A 17,878-nucleotide genomic window follows, 5' to 3' on the forward strand; every position below is an offset into this window, starting at 1 on the left:
GGGACCAGGCGGGACCAGGTCTGACACGCTCTGGTGCGCATGCCCTAATGACACACACACACACACACACACACACACACACACACACACACACACACACACACACACACACACACACACACGGGTAATAAACACCTTAACGCAAGGAGAAAGATGAAACAATACCCACCTCCTTCTATGGAAACCCAGTCCTCCACCCTTCAAGACCTACTACACACTATGAAGTACAAACATCACTCAGCATCTTTCAGTGATTTAAACCTCTGTTCTTAAATAAGTACACAGTCATGCAGTAAAATCAAGACCATCATCTGGTAATAAATATAGATATCTTTAATTGCATTTCATTAGTTCAAGAATGCCACAAGTTATAAATATCACAAATCTGCTTTAAACATGCCCCAAACCTCTGGTTTAATACAAAGTCTTTCATCTTAAAGGATACAGGTTTCAAATAAGAGCATTTTTAAAATTATATTTAAAACAGTAAGTAGTATAAGGCTTGGCTATTAAAAACAGATACCACAGGGTTAGTGTTGAATGCTAAAAGTCAGAGAGGGAGAGCGAATGAAAAGTTTCATTCCAAAAACGACGAGTCAGCGTCTCAGAGCACAAATCTTATTTACTTAACTGCTGATTATTTCCAAGCAAATGTCGTTCACCGGCTGATCTAACCGTGCTCGGACGTGGCTGACGGTTTCATTAGCAGAGGCCTCATTTATGTTTTGGTATGAAACTATTCATTTGGTAGAAAACATCATTTGCCAGCTTAGCTTGATCATAACATACAAATCAGGTGCTTTAAATGGGCTCGCCCTTCCTCACCCGCAGACTCAGGCTCTTACTTCATCAACATGTAACAACAAAGCAAACCATAGTGCTACACTGCTAATATTGCATTAATGTTACAACAAAGACTGAATAATTAAAGGATTATTACTGTCTATGAGCAAAGGAGGCGTCAACATGCATAGCCTAGTTGGGATATCATGAAATCAAAACAGCTGACTTCCTGTATGAAACACAAATGTGCCATTCAAGCAGGGTTTTTGTGAAGGAAGTCTGCAATAAAAGTCTGAAATAATTAGCAGATAAGAGCCGATCAAAATGTCCTGAGTCATTCAAATACTAAACAAACCGTCCTGCCCCTTTTTCTCCAACACAAAGTGACTCAACGCAGACGCCTCTAAGCCGGATCTGAATTCAGAGGAAAAACATCAAAACTAAATACTATAAAACATTAGTAACAAAACCAAAACAGAAAAGATAACACTTATAGCTTCCTACAGCCTTCTCGTTCTGAAAATCCAGTAACTCAAATGGAGAATGCCCCTGTGACGACATAAATCCCTCAGAGACTACATTACCCATCTCTCCTTTCGTCTCCATCCCACTTGCAGACAGGGTGTGGTAGAGTTCAGAGCGGCCACTACTGAGGCAACACTGATGTTTATTAGTGCTAAACTACACTCGGTGTCTTTTTCTGCATGTCAGTCGAACTAAGTTAGGATGGATCGCAGTGCAAAACATTACAATTTATACAAATGTGAAACAAGTCCTTCCAGCTACTTTAATACTTTAAGGCAAAGGAATACAAACCGATATCACCACCACACAACCGCCTATTGACGGCCACAGAAACCTGCACCTTGTCCAGTCATTGCAGCAACACACCATATTTACATCATGTGCTTTTGTTTACCTCAAGTCAACTCATCACTTGGTAATAATATAAAACTACTGTACCTACTGTAGACCCATTATTTAAACTAAGCTGAGACAAGGTGAGATTTAGTTTCTTTTTTTTCTGTGACCTAGAAAATGTAAAGACAACAGACTGTTGGGATGTTCACAAAATGTCAAACGTAGTGTAAGGTACATGTGATGTGAACATTTTTTAAGAGTAACCAAACTTTAGGGCCCTCAGTAACATCCCTCCTTATAAAATGTGCAGCTGCTACCAGAGGGCTCGCTACCTCGAAGGCACCTGTGGGGCACAGCGCCTATCGGTCCGAGGAATGAGGTAGTCTGGGTCAAGTGTAGACAGAAATGTGGGAGGAAGTGGGTGACTCAACCGGGCCTAAGTGTTAGTGTGGTACATGTCATAGTGTGCAGTTACAAAACAGGAGAAGACATAAAATTGGTTGTTTAGGTGAGTCCATGCATGTTATCAGCAGTCAGCTTTACTAAACTGCTGCTATGTGCTGTCCCCTAGTGGCCAGATTGGTATCCTGCATGTGTGTGCGCGCGTTTTGTGGGTGAGGGATGGGGGGGGGGGGGGGACCCCACTCTCAACAACAACGCATGCGAGGAGGGGGCAACTCCGGAGGCAGTTCCGGTTCGGGCTGCAGAGACAGGACACTGTTGGAAAGCTCTCTGTTAGGAACCTCCAGAGGCATCTGTGGCATCGGAGAGAAAAAAGAAACACAAGTGTAATAAATTATACAGTAATATAGCCATGAGTAGAAAAAACAGCTGAAGAAATTAGTAAATCGTTTAGTCGATCAATAAAAAATAAGTTTGACAAGTGCAGATCCATGTTATTAATGCTCTGAAGTTGTAAACACCTCTATGATATGAGCAACTTTGGACTCTACTACTATCATCATATTGGACCCCTACTCTAAATGTAAATAAAAAAAAACAAAACAGGGAACTTATTTTTTTGTGAAGTAAAAACGCAATGCCTTTACATCAATGTTTGTTAACTGTACGTTCCTACAAAAGTCATTAGAGAAGAGGAAGAACAGAGAAAGGCATCTTTTTAAATGCGGTTGAAATTTTCTTACAGTGTAGGCACAATAATTCTTTGTAATTCAATGGTGTGAATGAGTGTTTTTAATTATTGAAAATTAAATAATAGTTACATCAGAGAGTTAAGACAGTAATAATTTGAATGGTTATGTAAATATACTACTGAACAAGGCAGGTTGTTGTACTAGTTGCAACTGGAAAACATCATATGCAGTAAAAATATTTATTTTATTTGCAGCTTCAAAGTAAATTCTATAGAGAACAGAAAGATTTAATTAAAATACACAAACCTTGCTAAGAATGTCATCCACAAGCTTCAGGAAAATCTCATCCACATTAAAGTTATCCTTGGCACTAGCTTCGCAGAAGCGCATTCCACTTATTCGAGAGGCAAACTGTGACACAAAATGAATCCAAATTAGCTCAGTGCCAGCAAAGAACAAGTTCATCTTTCCATAGGAGCAGAAATTAAAACTAGCAACAGCCCACAAACTGAAGAAAGGTCTCCTCAATTAATTGGTTTTTATGTAGCCAGGCTGTGTAATTAGTCAGTTTTAGTGTTAACAGTGTGTCTTTTATGTCTTTTATCTTCTCTTATATCCTTTGTACCACTGCATCTTCCTTTTGGATATGTGTGTGTGGATCTCACCCTCTCTCCTTGCTGTCTGGAGATGATACGATCGGTCTCGCAGTCCAGCTTGTTCCCAACCAGGAGAAGCTCTGCTTCCTCTGAGGCATACTGACACAAAACAGAAATCGTATGGGAGAAATGTCAGGAAATCATCAGCTTCATAAAAGTCAAACCAGATTAGAGCTGTGAAATCTGGCTGTGTAGTACAGCAACAAAAAATACACGTTTATGCATTTGATAGTGATACAACACATTTATCAGAGTTTTTAAACACACAAATATAAATATAAATATTAATATTCGCATAAAATCTGTTAAATGTCTGGATAAAGGTAAAAAGAGTTTCTTTTGCTGCCAACTCTAACGTGTTTGTAGGCAGAGGTACATCTGAAGGATGAATAATCAGGGGAGGTATGGCTGGGTGAAACCGTTTTGGTAACTAGAAACGTTTTTTCTGTAATATCAAGATAAACATGATTTTCAACATCATTCTTTTACCTTGTCTATCATCTTCATCCATTTAGGAAGGTCGTCGAACGTCTCCTGCTTTGTGATATCATACACTAACACTATTCCCTTGGCACCTCGGTAGTAGGCTGACGTGATGCTGTTGAACCTCTCCTGGCCAGCAGTGTCCCTGAGAGGTAGCAAGAAAATAAATAACTAAATTACCAGTGTTCAAGAATAGGAACAGACTGATTTAAGGTGGTTTTCATTCAACAATAATCAACATGACTAACAGATTTACTGTATGTTTAAAAAAAAAAAAGACAATTTATTTATTATAGATTAGAAATATGATCAGTTACTGAAGATCAAAATAGTAAAAGTAGAATCAGTTTAAAACACTGAATTACTCTGTATGTGGAACCAATCTGGCATCCACATCATCACAAAAATAGAAATGGGAAGCATTTCATAAATGGATTTGGCACACTATAGTATAGCTGCAAGCAGGTTTTATTGTTTATTAATGCAGTTTTCAACAATGAAGGCCTCCTGGTAAGTCGAGGCTGGTGTTCACATAGCTGTAACTTTATGAATAGAGTTTGTATTTTAATAAAATGTGACATGAATTGTAAACTACAGCTATATTATAATGCTTTAAACCATTCAACTATTTAGAGCTTGTAAATGCTAAACGTTTTACCAGTAACTAAACATTTTAATTACAAAAAAAAAAAAAGTTATTGATCAACAATAAATATATATGATTGAAATTAACAGATTTAATCAGAGTAAATATGTTAAATACTGTAAAAAAATAAGATGTGTTTAAATCAGTGTTATGCTTGAGCTGATCGTCTCAGTCTGGGTTAGCAGCATGACAAGCAGTTTGAGTTACTGTACCTTCAGTCAGCTAGTCTCTCCCTGTTCCCCTGTGAGTCACAGTCAGGCTTATGAGCAGAAGAGCAGACAGAGACACAGCAGCACAGTGGCAGGGTTAGCTAAGGCCGGGTGTGCCAATGATGGAGCTTGACGTGAGCAGTTCAACATGATAGACAAGACACACTGAGGAAGGCCTTCCTGACCAGACAGGCTGAGGACGGCCACAGGAGCAGAGACACAACGGGACGTGGTAGATGTGATACAGAGGTGGGAGGGTGGGTGAGGTGTTAGTGAACAAGTGAAATGTGTTATTAGTGAAATAAGCAATGGAGTTTCCACATTCTTGCCAAGAAGCATCAATGTACAATCAACGCAGTCATACCCACAGTCAGTCCAAAAGTAATCCTGACTGTAATTTATAGTTTTTCAATCACACTAGATGTTTTCTAAATGTGATTTAGAGCCTGGTTAAAGTCATAAGACACAAGTAGACGCAAAACAGTCAAACAACATAATCACCTCACTGGCTCCAGACCTCGGATTCTCTACACACTAATCTAATTTATTTAGCAATTTAAATATTTTATTTCAATAATTACTGAAGCACAGGAGCAGGTTGAGCCTGATTATCACAATGCTGTAAACTCAGTTGACAGTTTATCAGACCCACCAAGATAAAACTTGTGTGGTTTAATACAATGGTTCTGTAATAAATCCACTCTTCATAAAAGGTCATAAGTTTTTGTTTTGAGTGCAGAACATTTAAACAGTAACAGAAGATACAAATCAAAATCTCTCTCAAGCTGTTTCATTAAAAAAAAGATATTAACACAATGGAGGAAATGTTTACTGCAGGTAACAGATTGAATTAGTTAAAGACAAAGCATAATTCTTATTTATGGTGGTGATTTTACCACTGGTCTCTATAGTCTGTGTGTGAATAAAAGTTAATAAGAACAAAGTTAATGAACATCACAAATCAGGGGCAAAATGTGTGGTCAAAGGCTTACAATCCTTTAACACAGCAGTGTAGGAATTCATTTCACGATTCCAGTCCAGATTCTAATTTGATAAAATGCTATCGAACCTCATGTCTAGCAACTGCAAACTGGAAACTCCATATGTAGAGTAAATCAGATTCCTCCAGGAGCCACATGCTTTCTTCTTGAGATATAAGTTTAATGTTAATAGTTTTTAATAAAAAACCAATAGTAATATGAGAACAAATATTATGAATTGTTTTTATGCTTTGCAGGTTTTGACAATACAAAACATGCAGAGGAAATGTATGATGACAGGACAGACAGGAAAAGCACCAAGCAGACGAGCAGAGGAACTGCAGATTTCTGTACAATTACTCACCATATCTGGAGCCTGATCTTCTTCCCTCTAAGCTCAACTGTCTTGATCTTGAAGTCAACTCCTATCAGGGAAATCAGAACATGTGAACATGTACAAGTGACAGCATTTCCTGTGTTTCTTTGACTTAGTCTCACTATAATTTAGTTGGTTTCATGAAAATAATTCATATTTTTGCAATGCAACACTGTGTCTGGGTAACTATATAATAGCAGGTTTCCTTTGTTATTATGAGAAAAACAATGACTAAGGCAGTTACATCTTAGTTTAATGTAAGACTTCAGACATCAGTCACTCTCAAACTATTACTTCTGTGGTATTTGTGATCAAAGTGGCACAATATTATTGACGCATAGCTCACACGATATAAGAGCTGTGTCACGGGAATGACATGGAACAAAATGGAGCTGCCGTAGCAGCTGCTTGAGTGACTATTTTGGGATTTGACACTATGACTGGTCACAGGACTGTTTACCAATTATAATATAATAATATAAACAGGTTTCAGGTTTTTAAGCATCAGGTGTTCTTGATTTGAGTAAATTAATATAAATGTGATCAATTAGTTAAAGTGGTCTTTGTATTATGTAAAAAATGTAAAAAACTAACAAACAGGGAAATCAGTAGTACATAAAGTTACACAATTAGTAAATTGCTGCACATCATCGTAATTAAAGTAAAATGCTGCATCAAGGTAAGAGAAACCCACGTCAAACACTGATCTAGCAAATACACATATATTGTCAGCTCTTGTGTCTTCTGTGTAAAATCCTTTGTTCTTTACGCTGTGAGAAAACCTTGAAATGTGAAGGTCGTCCTAGTCCTCACTGATTTATCAAAGTCAACTCCACATACTCACACACCTACCCACAGAGATACTTTCTGTTATTTTGACCAAGTGCAAAGTTAACATCTTTATTCTAACAAAATTCTTTTTACACAAGCAAATACACAAAGTGGAAATATTTCTTACTTCACCTCTTAAATAGCTTTAATCTAAGCCCATGTCGTCTTTGTTTATCCTTAACCTCAACAAACAACTTCTTATTATGCCTTTCTCATTTTAGCCTGTTGTGTGTGTGCCTGACTTTTCTTTTTTAAGTTGTAATTCTTTCTGTTAATGTTTTTGACCGGATGTTGCTGTTGCTACTGTTTTTAGTTTCAGTTATTTAACTCTATATCTATATTTAGTCAGCTATGTTATCTTCATTTGCACCTGTGTGCTTCCTGTTTACCTCAGTGTTTGCACTGCTGTTCTGTCCTTACTTTGCAATAAAAACAATAACATATAAAAACAATGCCGTGATGTGGGTAAATATCCTGGTTCCAACAGCTCAAAGTGCACAGTAAACTCCTAAACACTATTTTAAGCTTAAAATAAGTGTAAAAAGAACCAAAATACTCAAAAGCAACAGTCCACTAGCTAAGTTGTTAGCTACAACTGTTAGCTTTAGCTAGCTAGTGCTGGTAGTGTCATCTCTGTTCAGAGCCCTTGAACAGTAAAGTTAATAAGTAATAGGAGGCAGTTTGTCATTAGCCTCCATCCCATAATAGTTTAGGTGTCTTTCGTCCAGTAAATAGACGGAGCCCTTCTGCATCCTTTCAATACAAAGTTGTCAAAAACACAAGCTTGTCTCCTCACCTACGGTCGACTTGCAAGCTTCGCAGAAAGTATCGTCTGTATATCTCTCCATGAGGCTGGTTTTACCAACACCACGGGAGCCGATAATGATAATCTGCAGTTTAAAATCAGCGGGTCTGGGTGGCATCTTCCTGCGGCGCGACTGTGCCCCCAGAGCGGGGGACGAGTTCGCGGAGCCCCCGCCACCACCGGCGGCCCTCCGCGGTATGTCATATCTAGGATCCATCAGTAATTCCACATTTGTAACTACAGGAAAAGCAAACAAGCACGTCGAAAGTGGCACACAGTGGAAATAATTACTTATTTCCAACTTTCCTCTGTCGATGAAGAAGTTTGTGAAAGTTTGTTGCTCACGGTTGTTGTTGTTCAGCCATTAGACACCGGAGGCGTCATGACGTCATTAACCAGCGTTTAAGTACTTCCGTTTCCGGCGACACGTTTTTCACGTTTATTATTATTTTTTATTTTTATTATTAATTTTATTATTATTATGGGGAGGGGGTGTTATGCGGGTGTAGAAAGTAACTAGTTCCCCAAGGGTATGAATACAGTATTCATTATTATTGTTATTAACTGTATTTATCTTCAGGTTCTTTACTTTACATACTATTTAAGACCTTTTGAATTAGTTAAAATGACGTAATAACTACATCCTCTTAATGTTGTTACAAAGTGCAAGTACATGTCTAAGAAAACACATATTTTATACTACTACTGAACAGGATGTTGATAACTACTACAGGTCCACTCCAGATTGCTTCCACATGTGGCTCATAAAGAAAGTAGCCACAAAAATCTAGCCTTGTTCAATATAATTCATGAAGATTTAAAGAGAAAAAAACTTTAAACTTATTATTATAATCTGACAGCTTACCTTGAAAAGTCATTAAGTCAGTTAATTTTAGAAATGTATTATAACTAGCCCTAAAAAAAAACCCTGCAACTAGTAGTGTGTGCTATGAACTACAAATAAACCTATTTGGTCAATTTTAAAATAAGGGCCAATGTCAAATAATAAGTAAATTAGGCTGTCAAATAAATGTAGCAAGTAAAATTAGCCAATTTTGGTCTAAATTGTTTATAATTCCAGTACACATACTATAAGAAATAATGCTGTGGTGTAGTATATTATATTTTGGTTTGAGCTTTAAAAATAAAAATACATAATGATATTTAATATGTACTATTCAAAGGTCCAGTTTTTTCAGTTGCAGGTGAATTGTTTATGTGATTTTACTATTTCTAACTATAGACAAACCACAAATGTGTGGACTAATTTAAATTTATTGAAATTTGATGGGTTCGTGCACTGAAACACTGCTTCGCGTTTACGGCCAGTTTTGTCCTCGGCGGCACCCGTATTGTGCGACACCAGGTGACGTTGCGGCCGATGAGGAGTTCCTGCTAATCCAAACATCGACGGATCAACATCTACACCATTTTCAGCACAAATTCATTAAATATCACATATTTAACCAACAGCATGGCTGCTCAGAAGATAAATGAAGCTCATGAGCACATAGCCAAAGCGGAAAAATGGTGAGTTGCCATATAAACCTTTATTTTATTTCCTGCTCAGTAAACACCAGTTTGTGGTACTAGTGATGTTAGCTAGCTGTAAGGCCAATGAAAAGGGCTATGCGACATAAATTAACATCCAGTGCATTTATAGGCATATTTAATTGTAAACGCATGTTTTGTTTTGTATTCAGTATTAATCAGCACCACAGTGATTCTACTAACTGTTCTCTGATGGTTTTGTAGCTTAAAGACAAGTCTGACAAAGTGGAAGCCTGATTATGACAGTGCTGCATCTGAATACGCCAAAGCAGGTAACATATTCAATATTATTATGTACTACAAAGTGCACCTTCAAGACATATAGCGTGCTACTAACTGTCTGTGTCCTGTCTGTAGCTGTGTGCTTCAAGAATGCCAAGCAGTATGAGCAGGCAAAGGATGCTTACCTGAAGGAAGCAGAATATCACACAGAAAACAAGACGTATCCTCTCTGCACTCTCTCCTTAGTCATGTAACAAGACATTACTGTTGTTTTTGACTCTGTTTTGTAATTTTCTTAACTTGGCCTTCAGGCTTTTCCATGCTGCAAAGTAAGTATCTTGTTAAATAACCACAGTATTAAATCAACAGCAAACGTAATGACTATTTGTTGTATTCAGACTCTCCTCTTCCTCCTCAGGGCTATTGAGCAGGCAGGTATGATGATGAAGGTGAGTAAAACATTGAACTCAATGGGAGGTACATGAAGGCATTGTGTCTGCAGCAGAATTGTAACGTGGTTGTGTTTGTACTGCATCAGGAGCAAAAGAAGATGCCAGAGGCCATCCAGTACATAGAGAAAGCCTGTATGATGTACATGGAGAATGGGACTCCTGACACTGCTGCTATGGCTCTGGACAGGGCTGGAAAGTAAATATAACACATTTTGAGCTATTTTGCTGACAGAATAACACGAGATTAAATATTATTACTGAGAATGCTGATGACATAAAAAGAAATCCCTCTGCCTACTTGGACTTGGTGCATTATTTTCATTAAATGGCAAATTCAGTATTTAGAATTGTTACACAGATCATTACTATTGTATTGCTAATTTACATTGGGGTTATTAGCACATTTTGATTTGACACTGGACCTTTTAATCCGTCTGTCACTGAAAACACATATTGAACACACCTACCCTCAAACAGAAACTCTTCTTCTCCTCAGACTGATAGAGCCTTTAAACCTGGAGAAAGCTGTGGACTTGTATCAGAAGGCAGCTGGTGTGTTTGAGGTAACCGTGAGTTGCCAACAACAACTAAATCTTTATGCTGTTGATTTTGTTTCATGTAGCTCATACATTCTTGTGTTTGTGTGTAGAATGAGGATCGTCTGCGTCAGGCCGTCGAACTGCTGGGAAAAGCCTCCAGACTTCTCGTCAGATTAAAAAGGTAAAGAGAGTTAAATTAAGCTGTCGGGGCAGTGACAAGCAGCTGCACCAGCTGCTCCTCATCAATCCTCACTCTGTTCTTGTCTTTGTAACCAGGTTGGATGAAGCTGCAGTTGCTGTGCAGAAAGAGAAAAACATGTACAAAGAGATAGAGAACTTTCCCATGTGCTTTAAGGTGAGTTACCGTGTTGGTTTCATGTTGACAAATTCTATTTGCACCATAATCAAGTTAGAATCAAAGTTAGAATTAAATTATTTAGAAAGTATGTAATGTTCAACTTCTTAGCAAGCTGAACATTTTTGAGGTTAGAAAATAAATGTGTTTTAAAGAAATGCGATGGTGTCAGAGTCCTAGTGGGCACACAGCCCAATACATGTTAGTACGATAAAGTTAGAATTAGTAAATTAAGGTATTAGGGTAACTGGAGTCAAAGTGTCATTTATCTCTGACCTTGTGTGGATCAGTGATAACAAAACGTATTTCCTGAACTTGTGTCACTTCTAGAAAACAACTGCCCAAGTGTTGATTCACCTTCACAGAGGCGACTACGTAGCAGCTGATAAATGTGTCAGAGAAAGTTACAGGTATGTTTCCTGTAGTTACTTCTGCATCTACAAGGAGCCAAAAGTCCCTCAGGCAACGTTTACTGTTTCCCAGTCAAAAGTTCGTCTGGTTTAGCTCTGTTGTGTTTGTTGTGTATGATGTTTCACTGCTGCCACTTAAACTGAGGGTTATTACATGAAGTGCTGCTTGATCTCCACCAGTCTGCCCGGCTACAGTGGAAGCGAAGATTGTGTTGCCATGGAGACGCTGCTGCAGGGCTATGACGAGCAGGACGAGGACCAGGTCTACCGTGTGTGCAACTCACCTTTATTGAAGTACATGGACAATGACGTGAGTACTGTTAACACATATTTTACAGATAAATGTGGGTTGTAATGGAGAGCATGTAAACTCAAACCAGGTATTTTTTTGCTGTGCTAGACACAACACTACTGTGTCACCCATGTTTAAGATCTACCAAAACATTTTAGGAGGTTGTGACATTTAAATATGCCATGGGTTTACATGGGATTACAAAATCTCAGCTGATCGAAAGTTACGACCGAAATCCCTGACACGAAAGAGCTAAAACTGTTGTAACTTCTGCACCCTGTCATTTATATCTTTTAAACCAGAGAACATTTTATTCCTCACAGTATGCCAAGCTGGCCATTTCCCTAAGGGTACCTGGAGGAGGAGGAAAGAAGAAGAAGCCTGCAGCTGCTCCAGAAGGTGGCGCTAGTGGGACGCCAGCCGCCGAAGAGGAGGATGAGTATGAGGGCGGGCTGTGTTAGCCTTCAGCTGTGATAGCGAGAGTCGACTCTATCCATATGCTGCTCCACCACAACACCCTACAAGTCAAAAACCTCGACAGACCCTCTCAGTTCCATTTGATCTTTATTGTGCAAACAGTACTAAGCAAAAAAAAAGAATTATAAATCCAACAGTCACAGTAGGTGCTGCAGAAGAGTCGTGTGTAAAACAACCTTTTAAATTGTTTCTTTGAGGTGGATCCTTGGCAATGAAAAATGATTTAATGTTCGATAATGTATGAAAGCCTGTTGTTTGTAAATGTTCTGTTACTTTTTCGTTTCTGTGAAGCTGTAAATTTGCTGTTCTCATTTGTGGGTAAAGTCTAAGATTACTATAGGTCTGTTAAAATCAGAAATACTCTATATGTCTAATCTGATCAGTGTATAGGTGTTTATTTGTACAGAGTTAATTTATTCAGTATTCATGGCTGTGGCCTGTTTCAAATGTTACTGGAATAATATTCAACCAGTCTGTTAATGCATGTTCAGAATAATTAAATGGAAAATTAAAACTATTGATTTGAGAATATTTATGCTTAAATGATTCACACTATTGAACATTAGCACTTATTTAGGTTACTCAAAAAAATAAGAAAGAAAATTAAAGGAGACATACAACTTATGACGCAGCTTGTAGCCGTTTCCATTCGTCTACCTCGAGCTGTGTGTGAAAATAAAACATCCAGTTTCCACAGTAGAGTTAAATTCAAGCAACTAACGCATGAAAAAGGGGCCAAACAGTGATGTTTCCAGTGCTCTCATTTCCTTTTTGAAGCTAAACCTATGTGTATGTTATTGCTCACACTGTAAATGTAAGAAGACAATATTCTACCATCAGTACAAGTTAATAAGGGATTGTTTCGTTTTCTTTTTTTATTTGTGCTGTTGCCCACTTCTTGAATATCCCTCAAAGCATATCTCCAAACTTCGCACATGCATCAATAAACATTTCCGCTGTGTGGCGTTTTATGGTCTCTGTACATTTTCTTAAACGAGTTAGCAGACAGATTTTCCATATCAGAGAGACTAACAGCACAACAAAATGGCCTCTGACAGACATGTAATGACTGTGTAGCTTCCTAAGACGTATTTATCTTTGATGAGGCTAATGCTTTCCCCCTGCTAAACGATATTTAATGCACATACACACACATTCATGCTACTTTTATGATGCCTTCCCAAACTGAATGACTGCAAATACTGCACACTGTACATAAACATTAAAAAAAAAACAAAAGAAAGAGAGTACTCCACTTAAAGTTCAATGCTGTGCAGTGCATTCATAGTTTATTCATGCTCTGCACGGGCAGCCGCTCCTGTTGGAACCAAACACAGGTTCAGCCAGTAGAAAGACTCATATCAAAAAGGAGCAAACACACCTCACTAAACATAAATCACATCACATTTATTCACACTTTATCGCACTTGAAGTGCAATTGTCTGATTTTGGAGAGTGCATGTGTATCAATGGTATATTCACCTCCTTTGTAATAAATCATCTCTGTGCCTTCAGGTGGCATCATCTGGAGGAGTGTTTTAGCTAGAAGCAGACAGACGTTCAACAGCACAATCACATACGCTCCTTCTTAAACTAGTATCATAGAAAGCAAGTTAAAAATCGGTGAAGTTGCCCTTTAGGTAATTTATTTTGGTTTCTTTTCTCAATTAATTCAGTGCATAAAGAAATCATTCAAGTGTTGCTGTCCTAGTTTTAGTTTCTGATTTTTTTGCTCTTAAGGAAACTGGTTTTGATCACATTGTTTTGTTACCCTCTACATTAATAATACCATTATTACACAACTTACTAACCCAGAATGCAGTAAAAAGCCCTATGCAGAAATTTTGAAAGCTTGGACATATATGTACATGAGTCTTCTAGTTTTTTAACATTTTATAGTAGTATAAGCGCTAAAATTAAGTAAGTTTACTAGTAGTTTTATTATTTTCAAGATTTAATTCTCACTTGAATGAACAGTTAAAAGGCCAATAAACATTAAATTATTGTTAATAAGAAACATTATTACAGAGAACCCTCAGTTAAGTAGTTAGAAGAAACTTTTCTTGATGCATTGCTGCACTGTGCACGTTAATGCTTGTTAATTTAGGTCTTGGTTGTTTCTTGTCAGAGTAAAATAATGATGTCAAATAACATCAAATAACGTCAAATAACGACTCTTTAACCTGAGGACCAGACAGTCGGAGGACATTTGAACATTTCTATCCATCAATCTGTGGATTCAGCTTAACTTTTCTCCAGTTTTCTCAAATTATTTTAGTTTAATTTTAGTTTAAAACTCACATTTTAAAGCAGCACATTTAACGCTTGAACCACCTTAAGATTATTTACAGTGCGATGTGAATAGGTTGGGTTGATGCTGCAGGTTTTTGTTTATTCTTCTTTTTACCAGCACCTGCTCACTCACACCCAAAGAGCAGCTGAATGCAAGAACTCCACACCTTTTCCAGATGTTTTATTCGCAGCTCTCTGGACGTCTCTCAGACCACTCTGCTTTAACATACAGGTACAGTTTCACATTTCGTTCCTCCGTGTCCCAGCCCTCTCAAAAACCTTACGTACATGTAATGAAAATTAGTCATGGCAATAATGAAGTTTCTCTTTCATGCTACAGTGTCCTCTAATGCATAGTTTGGACCAAAGATCTTCATCCTTCAGCCCTTCATGTGAGGAATCTTTTGTCTGTCTGCTTGTTTCTTTCTTGATGACTGAATGCAATGAGTGTGAATGTTAAAAACAGCGAGAGGTTCACAAGTTTTGTGCAATAGTCTACCACTTAAATGCATGTTACCCTGATTCAAAAACAGCCTCCTGCTGGTCTCGACTCAAGCCAACCTGTAGATGACTCAGGACGTGGATGATTGGCAATGAATCTCTTTGCGGGAAAAGAAAAAGTCCAGAGATAAATTTACTCTCTTAATACCACCTTAAACTGTGTCCTGTTACAGTGAACATACTTGTTATCAGTCCATCTCAACAATATCCACATTATATTTCATGCCATTTAAATAGTTCTTTACAATCAAATTATTTTAGATCCATCAAAGCCTACATGTTGTAACATAACTCTTACAATGAATATCTGTGAAAACAGCTCTTCCTGAGAAAGATGTGTAGTCGAAAAGAGTTTCAGTTCTTCTCATACAGACAAAATAAGGCAATTAAAGATTATCTGATAACATCGACAATTTAAAAAACAAAAAAAAAGAGTCAGTACGCTCGTGTGTCTTATTTTTGGGTCCATCACATCAATCCAAAAACCCGGAGGAACTTAAGTTCTCTATTGCACAGTCCCACAGTCCAAGCGTTTGTAAATATAAGACTGTGCTTCATGTGGTCATTATTGTGCACGTATGAGTTGGTGGGAAGCCCTTAAAGAGTAATGCTGCAGCCAGGTTGAGCTTCTCTCTGCCTGCTGTGTGAAATTGTAAGACGACAGGCGTGAAGAGCATTGACGGGTGTTTAAAAATCTACCCATATATCAAGGGATAGGACCCAAAATGTGTCTCCTCCAACTGAACACCAGCTGCTCATTTTATCCACTGGATGCAAAACCAACAGCTGTTTCACATGAGATACAGCACCAGCAAATTGTGCTATTTTTTTTTTCATGACCGTCTTTGTTTGTCATCACTAAATAGTAAAAAATAAAAAATATCAGTTCATAACTGAAAAAAGTGTTTCGTGTGCCAGTGCGAAGTTGGTCCTCAGCTGCTTTGTGTGGGGTTAGGGGCTAAAATAGCTGCTCATACCAACAGAGCAACCATCAAGTGTTTCTGAAAAGTCAACGTCCCCTCACTGAGTTTTTTCCCGGGTCCACTTAATCATAGTCTCTGGTGAGCGGTAGAGGAAGATTAGTTTGGCGTACATGTCCTCCTCCAGGTCCAGCTCGCCCGTCTCTCGGACCAGGAAGATGTCAGTGCACAGCTTGAGGATGCGATCCACGTTGGGCAGCTCCTCGAACATGATGGTGTGAGAAATGCCGCTGAAGAACTCGCGCACAAACTTGCCGATGACCAGAACCACTGAGGCGTACAGACCCATGATCCTACACAGGAAAGAAAACGGGGGAAAAGGAAAGAAATGTTTATTAATTTAATTTACTATATTCAATCTGCATTTTTATGTAAAAGCAGTACAATGGAAAACTGTTCCCACTACCATTAAAACACAGAACATGTTTAATATTAAAGCTTAAGCGGTCGCTGCTGTCTTTACTTTAACTCTTTCAGTTATTTTATATTATTATTACTATAGTACAGCGTCACGTTTTATTTTTAATCACACAACAAGTACCGTACCTACTACCTTGTAGGTCCAGCAGACGGGAACCACAGGACTAATCTTTTTCTAACCAAGTGTTTTTATTTAAATATTTTTTTTATTAATTACCCGTATCCAGCCAGAAAGCCCAAACTTGGCGGGCTGACTGGGTCGCTGAACACGTAGATCTCCAGTCCTGCTTCATATTTATATTTCGGATTGCTCTTTTCTATTGGGCCAGGCTCTGTCTGGTTGACGATCCACCATTCCTGGACCTGCCCCGACTCATTCCCACTTCGCATCAAAGTCACAGTTATGTTCAACATCTGTTTATCTACACAGAAAAAAAAGGTTATTTAATCATTTAAACAGATACAAATGTAAATGACTTCAGACTTTCTCAACTTTAACAATAAAGCAATAGAAGCATTATTAAAAATGTTAAGATACTCAATTTTTAATAGTTAAAATAAGGCCCGACACGCTGCCACTGTGGAGCAGCAAAGTCAGAAATGTTAAAACTCTACACACAGAGGCTTTAGATAAATGCACCAAGACATTTCTATAAAAGCTGTGACTTTTATTAAGCGTAATTATCACCTAAATAGAGGCTCCAACATTTACTGTTCTCACTAACAAAAATCACTCTATGCAGGTATAATGGTGACTTGAACCTTTATAAAGCTGCTCAACAGGCTTGGCATCGGAGTCACTGGGGGCTCGAATATAACGAGGGAAGATATCTCTCAGGGTCCTGCAGAGAAACAGGAGGCTGTTACTGCTGCAACACGTCATCAATATGTTTCAGGGTTTCATATTATGTGTTGTAGCTCTCATGTTAATCCAGTTCAGTGTCTCACATTACGGATTTGTATTCGTTGTATAACAGTTCCAAAAAGAAGAAGCAGCTGATAAACTCACACTTGTGCGTTGGTTTCTGTCCCATTTAGGAGCTTTATGAGATCCGTCTTTGTTGTAGGGTCTAGAAATGTCACTCGTTTTCCAGATGCTATTTCAGCCTTGGCACCAAATGTGAGGTTTCTGAGATCAAAAATAGAAGAAAAAAATTCATAGAATTACTTTTAGCAAGAATTTTGTTAGCAAAAATTTTATTTTTTTATTAGCGCAAATCATATTGCAGGCTATTTCGGAGGTTTTGCGTCTGCATACCTTTGCACAGACCAGGACACCGTTATGGGAAAGTCCTCATTCAAGCCCAACATTTCCATTAGGTTGGCTCTGCTGGGTGGACTGATGGTCCACAAAGAGTTGGAGCTGCCTTTCAGCTCAGCAATGTACAAGTCGTCTGACCTGTAGCTCTCTAGCCACTGCAAGGCTTCCTAAACACACAGAATCTCTCTTGACTGCACATTTACTGCCTAAAACATGAATTACGTAGGAGCTAAACCTCAGTGGAAATAAACACCTCTGACTTACAATTGTATTTTCTTGTACTTACATCATTACCAACATATCTCTTCCAAAATTGTACAAATTGGTCTGGTTTCACAGAGTGCAGCTGTTTTTGCTGAGCGCTCATGGTGAAGATGGGCTGTGAGAAAACAAAATAAATAA

The 17,878-nt window shown here is 38.2% G+C and overlaps 3 protein-coding genes across 8 annotated transcripts in view; 1 reads left to right on the plus strand and 2 right to left on the minus strand.

Moving 5' to 3' along the window:
* Positions 1–315: 315 nt before the first annotated feature.
* On the minus strand, positions 316–8,109 carry rab12 (RAB12, member RAS oncogene family). The gene is made up of 6 exons (XM_026374980.1): positions 7,716–8,109; positions 6,077–6,137; positions 3,884–4,022; positions 3,404–3,493; positions 3,045–3,149; positions 316–2,399 (listed from the first exon to the last, which is right to left on the minus strand). Exons 1-6 carry the CDS (start codon positions 7,939–7,941, stop codon positions 2,292–2,294), a joined length of 729 nt encoding a protein of 242 aa, XP_026230765.1. The 5' UTR covers positions 7,942–8,109; the 3' UTR covers positions 316–2,291.
* A 969-nt stretch (positions 8,110–9,078) lies between these two features.
* On the plus strand, positions 9,079–12,539 carry napgb (N-ethylmaleimide-sensitive factor attachment protein, gamma b). The gene is made up of 12 exons (XM_026373837.2): positions 9,079–9,254; positions 9,480–9,547; positions 9,633–9,717; positions 9,809–9,826; positions 9,916–9,946; positions 10,036–10,145; positions 10,446–10,512; positions 10,599–10,669; positions 10,765–10,843; positions 11,174–11,253; positions 11,434–11,563; positions 11,869–12,539. Exons 1-12 carry the CDS (start codon positions 9,199–9,201, stop codon positions 12,004–12,006), a joined length of 933 nt encoding a protein of 310 aa, XP_026229622.1. The 5' UTR covers positions 9,079–9,198; the 3' UTR covers positions 12,007–12,539.
* A 779-nt stretch (positions 12,540–13,318) lies between these two features.
* The window catches only part of LOC113171469 (piezo-type mechanosensitive ion channel component 2), a 61,760-nt gene continuing 57,200 nt past the window's right edge, over positions 13,319–17,878 (minus strand). For 4 of the 6 annotated variants that reach the window (XM_033326408.1, XM_026373834.2, XM_026373836.2 and 1 more), the window contains 6 exons: positions 17,763–17,855; positions 17,474–17,643; positions 17,225–17,344; positions 16,978–17,057; positions 16,433–16,637; positions 13,319–16,088 (listed from right to left, as the gene is read on the minus strand). In XM_033326408.1, the coding sequence (XP_033182299.1) occupies positions 15,836–16,088; positions 16,433–16,637; positions 16,978–17,057; positions 17,225–17,344; positions 17,474–17,643; positions 17,763–17,855 (921 nt within the window). In that variant the 3' untranslated portion in view covers positions 13,319–15,835. The remainder of the gene's footprint in view (positions 16,089–16,432; positions 16,638–16,977; positions 17,058–17,224; positions 17,345–17,473; positions 17,644–17,762; positions 17,856–17,878) is intronic. The other 2 variants (XM_026373835.1, XM_033326407.1) reach the window with 1 other exon arrangement.

This window comes from Anabas testudineus, chromosome 17 (genome assembly GCF_900324465.2).
Source record: "Anabas testudineus chromosome 17, fAnaTes1.2, whole genome shotgun sequence".
NCBI classification, from domain to species: domain Eukaryota; kingdom Metazoa; phylum Chordata; class Actinopteri; order Anabantiformes; family Anabantidae; genus Anabas; species Anabas testudineus.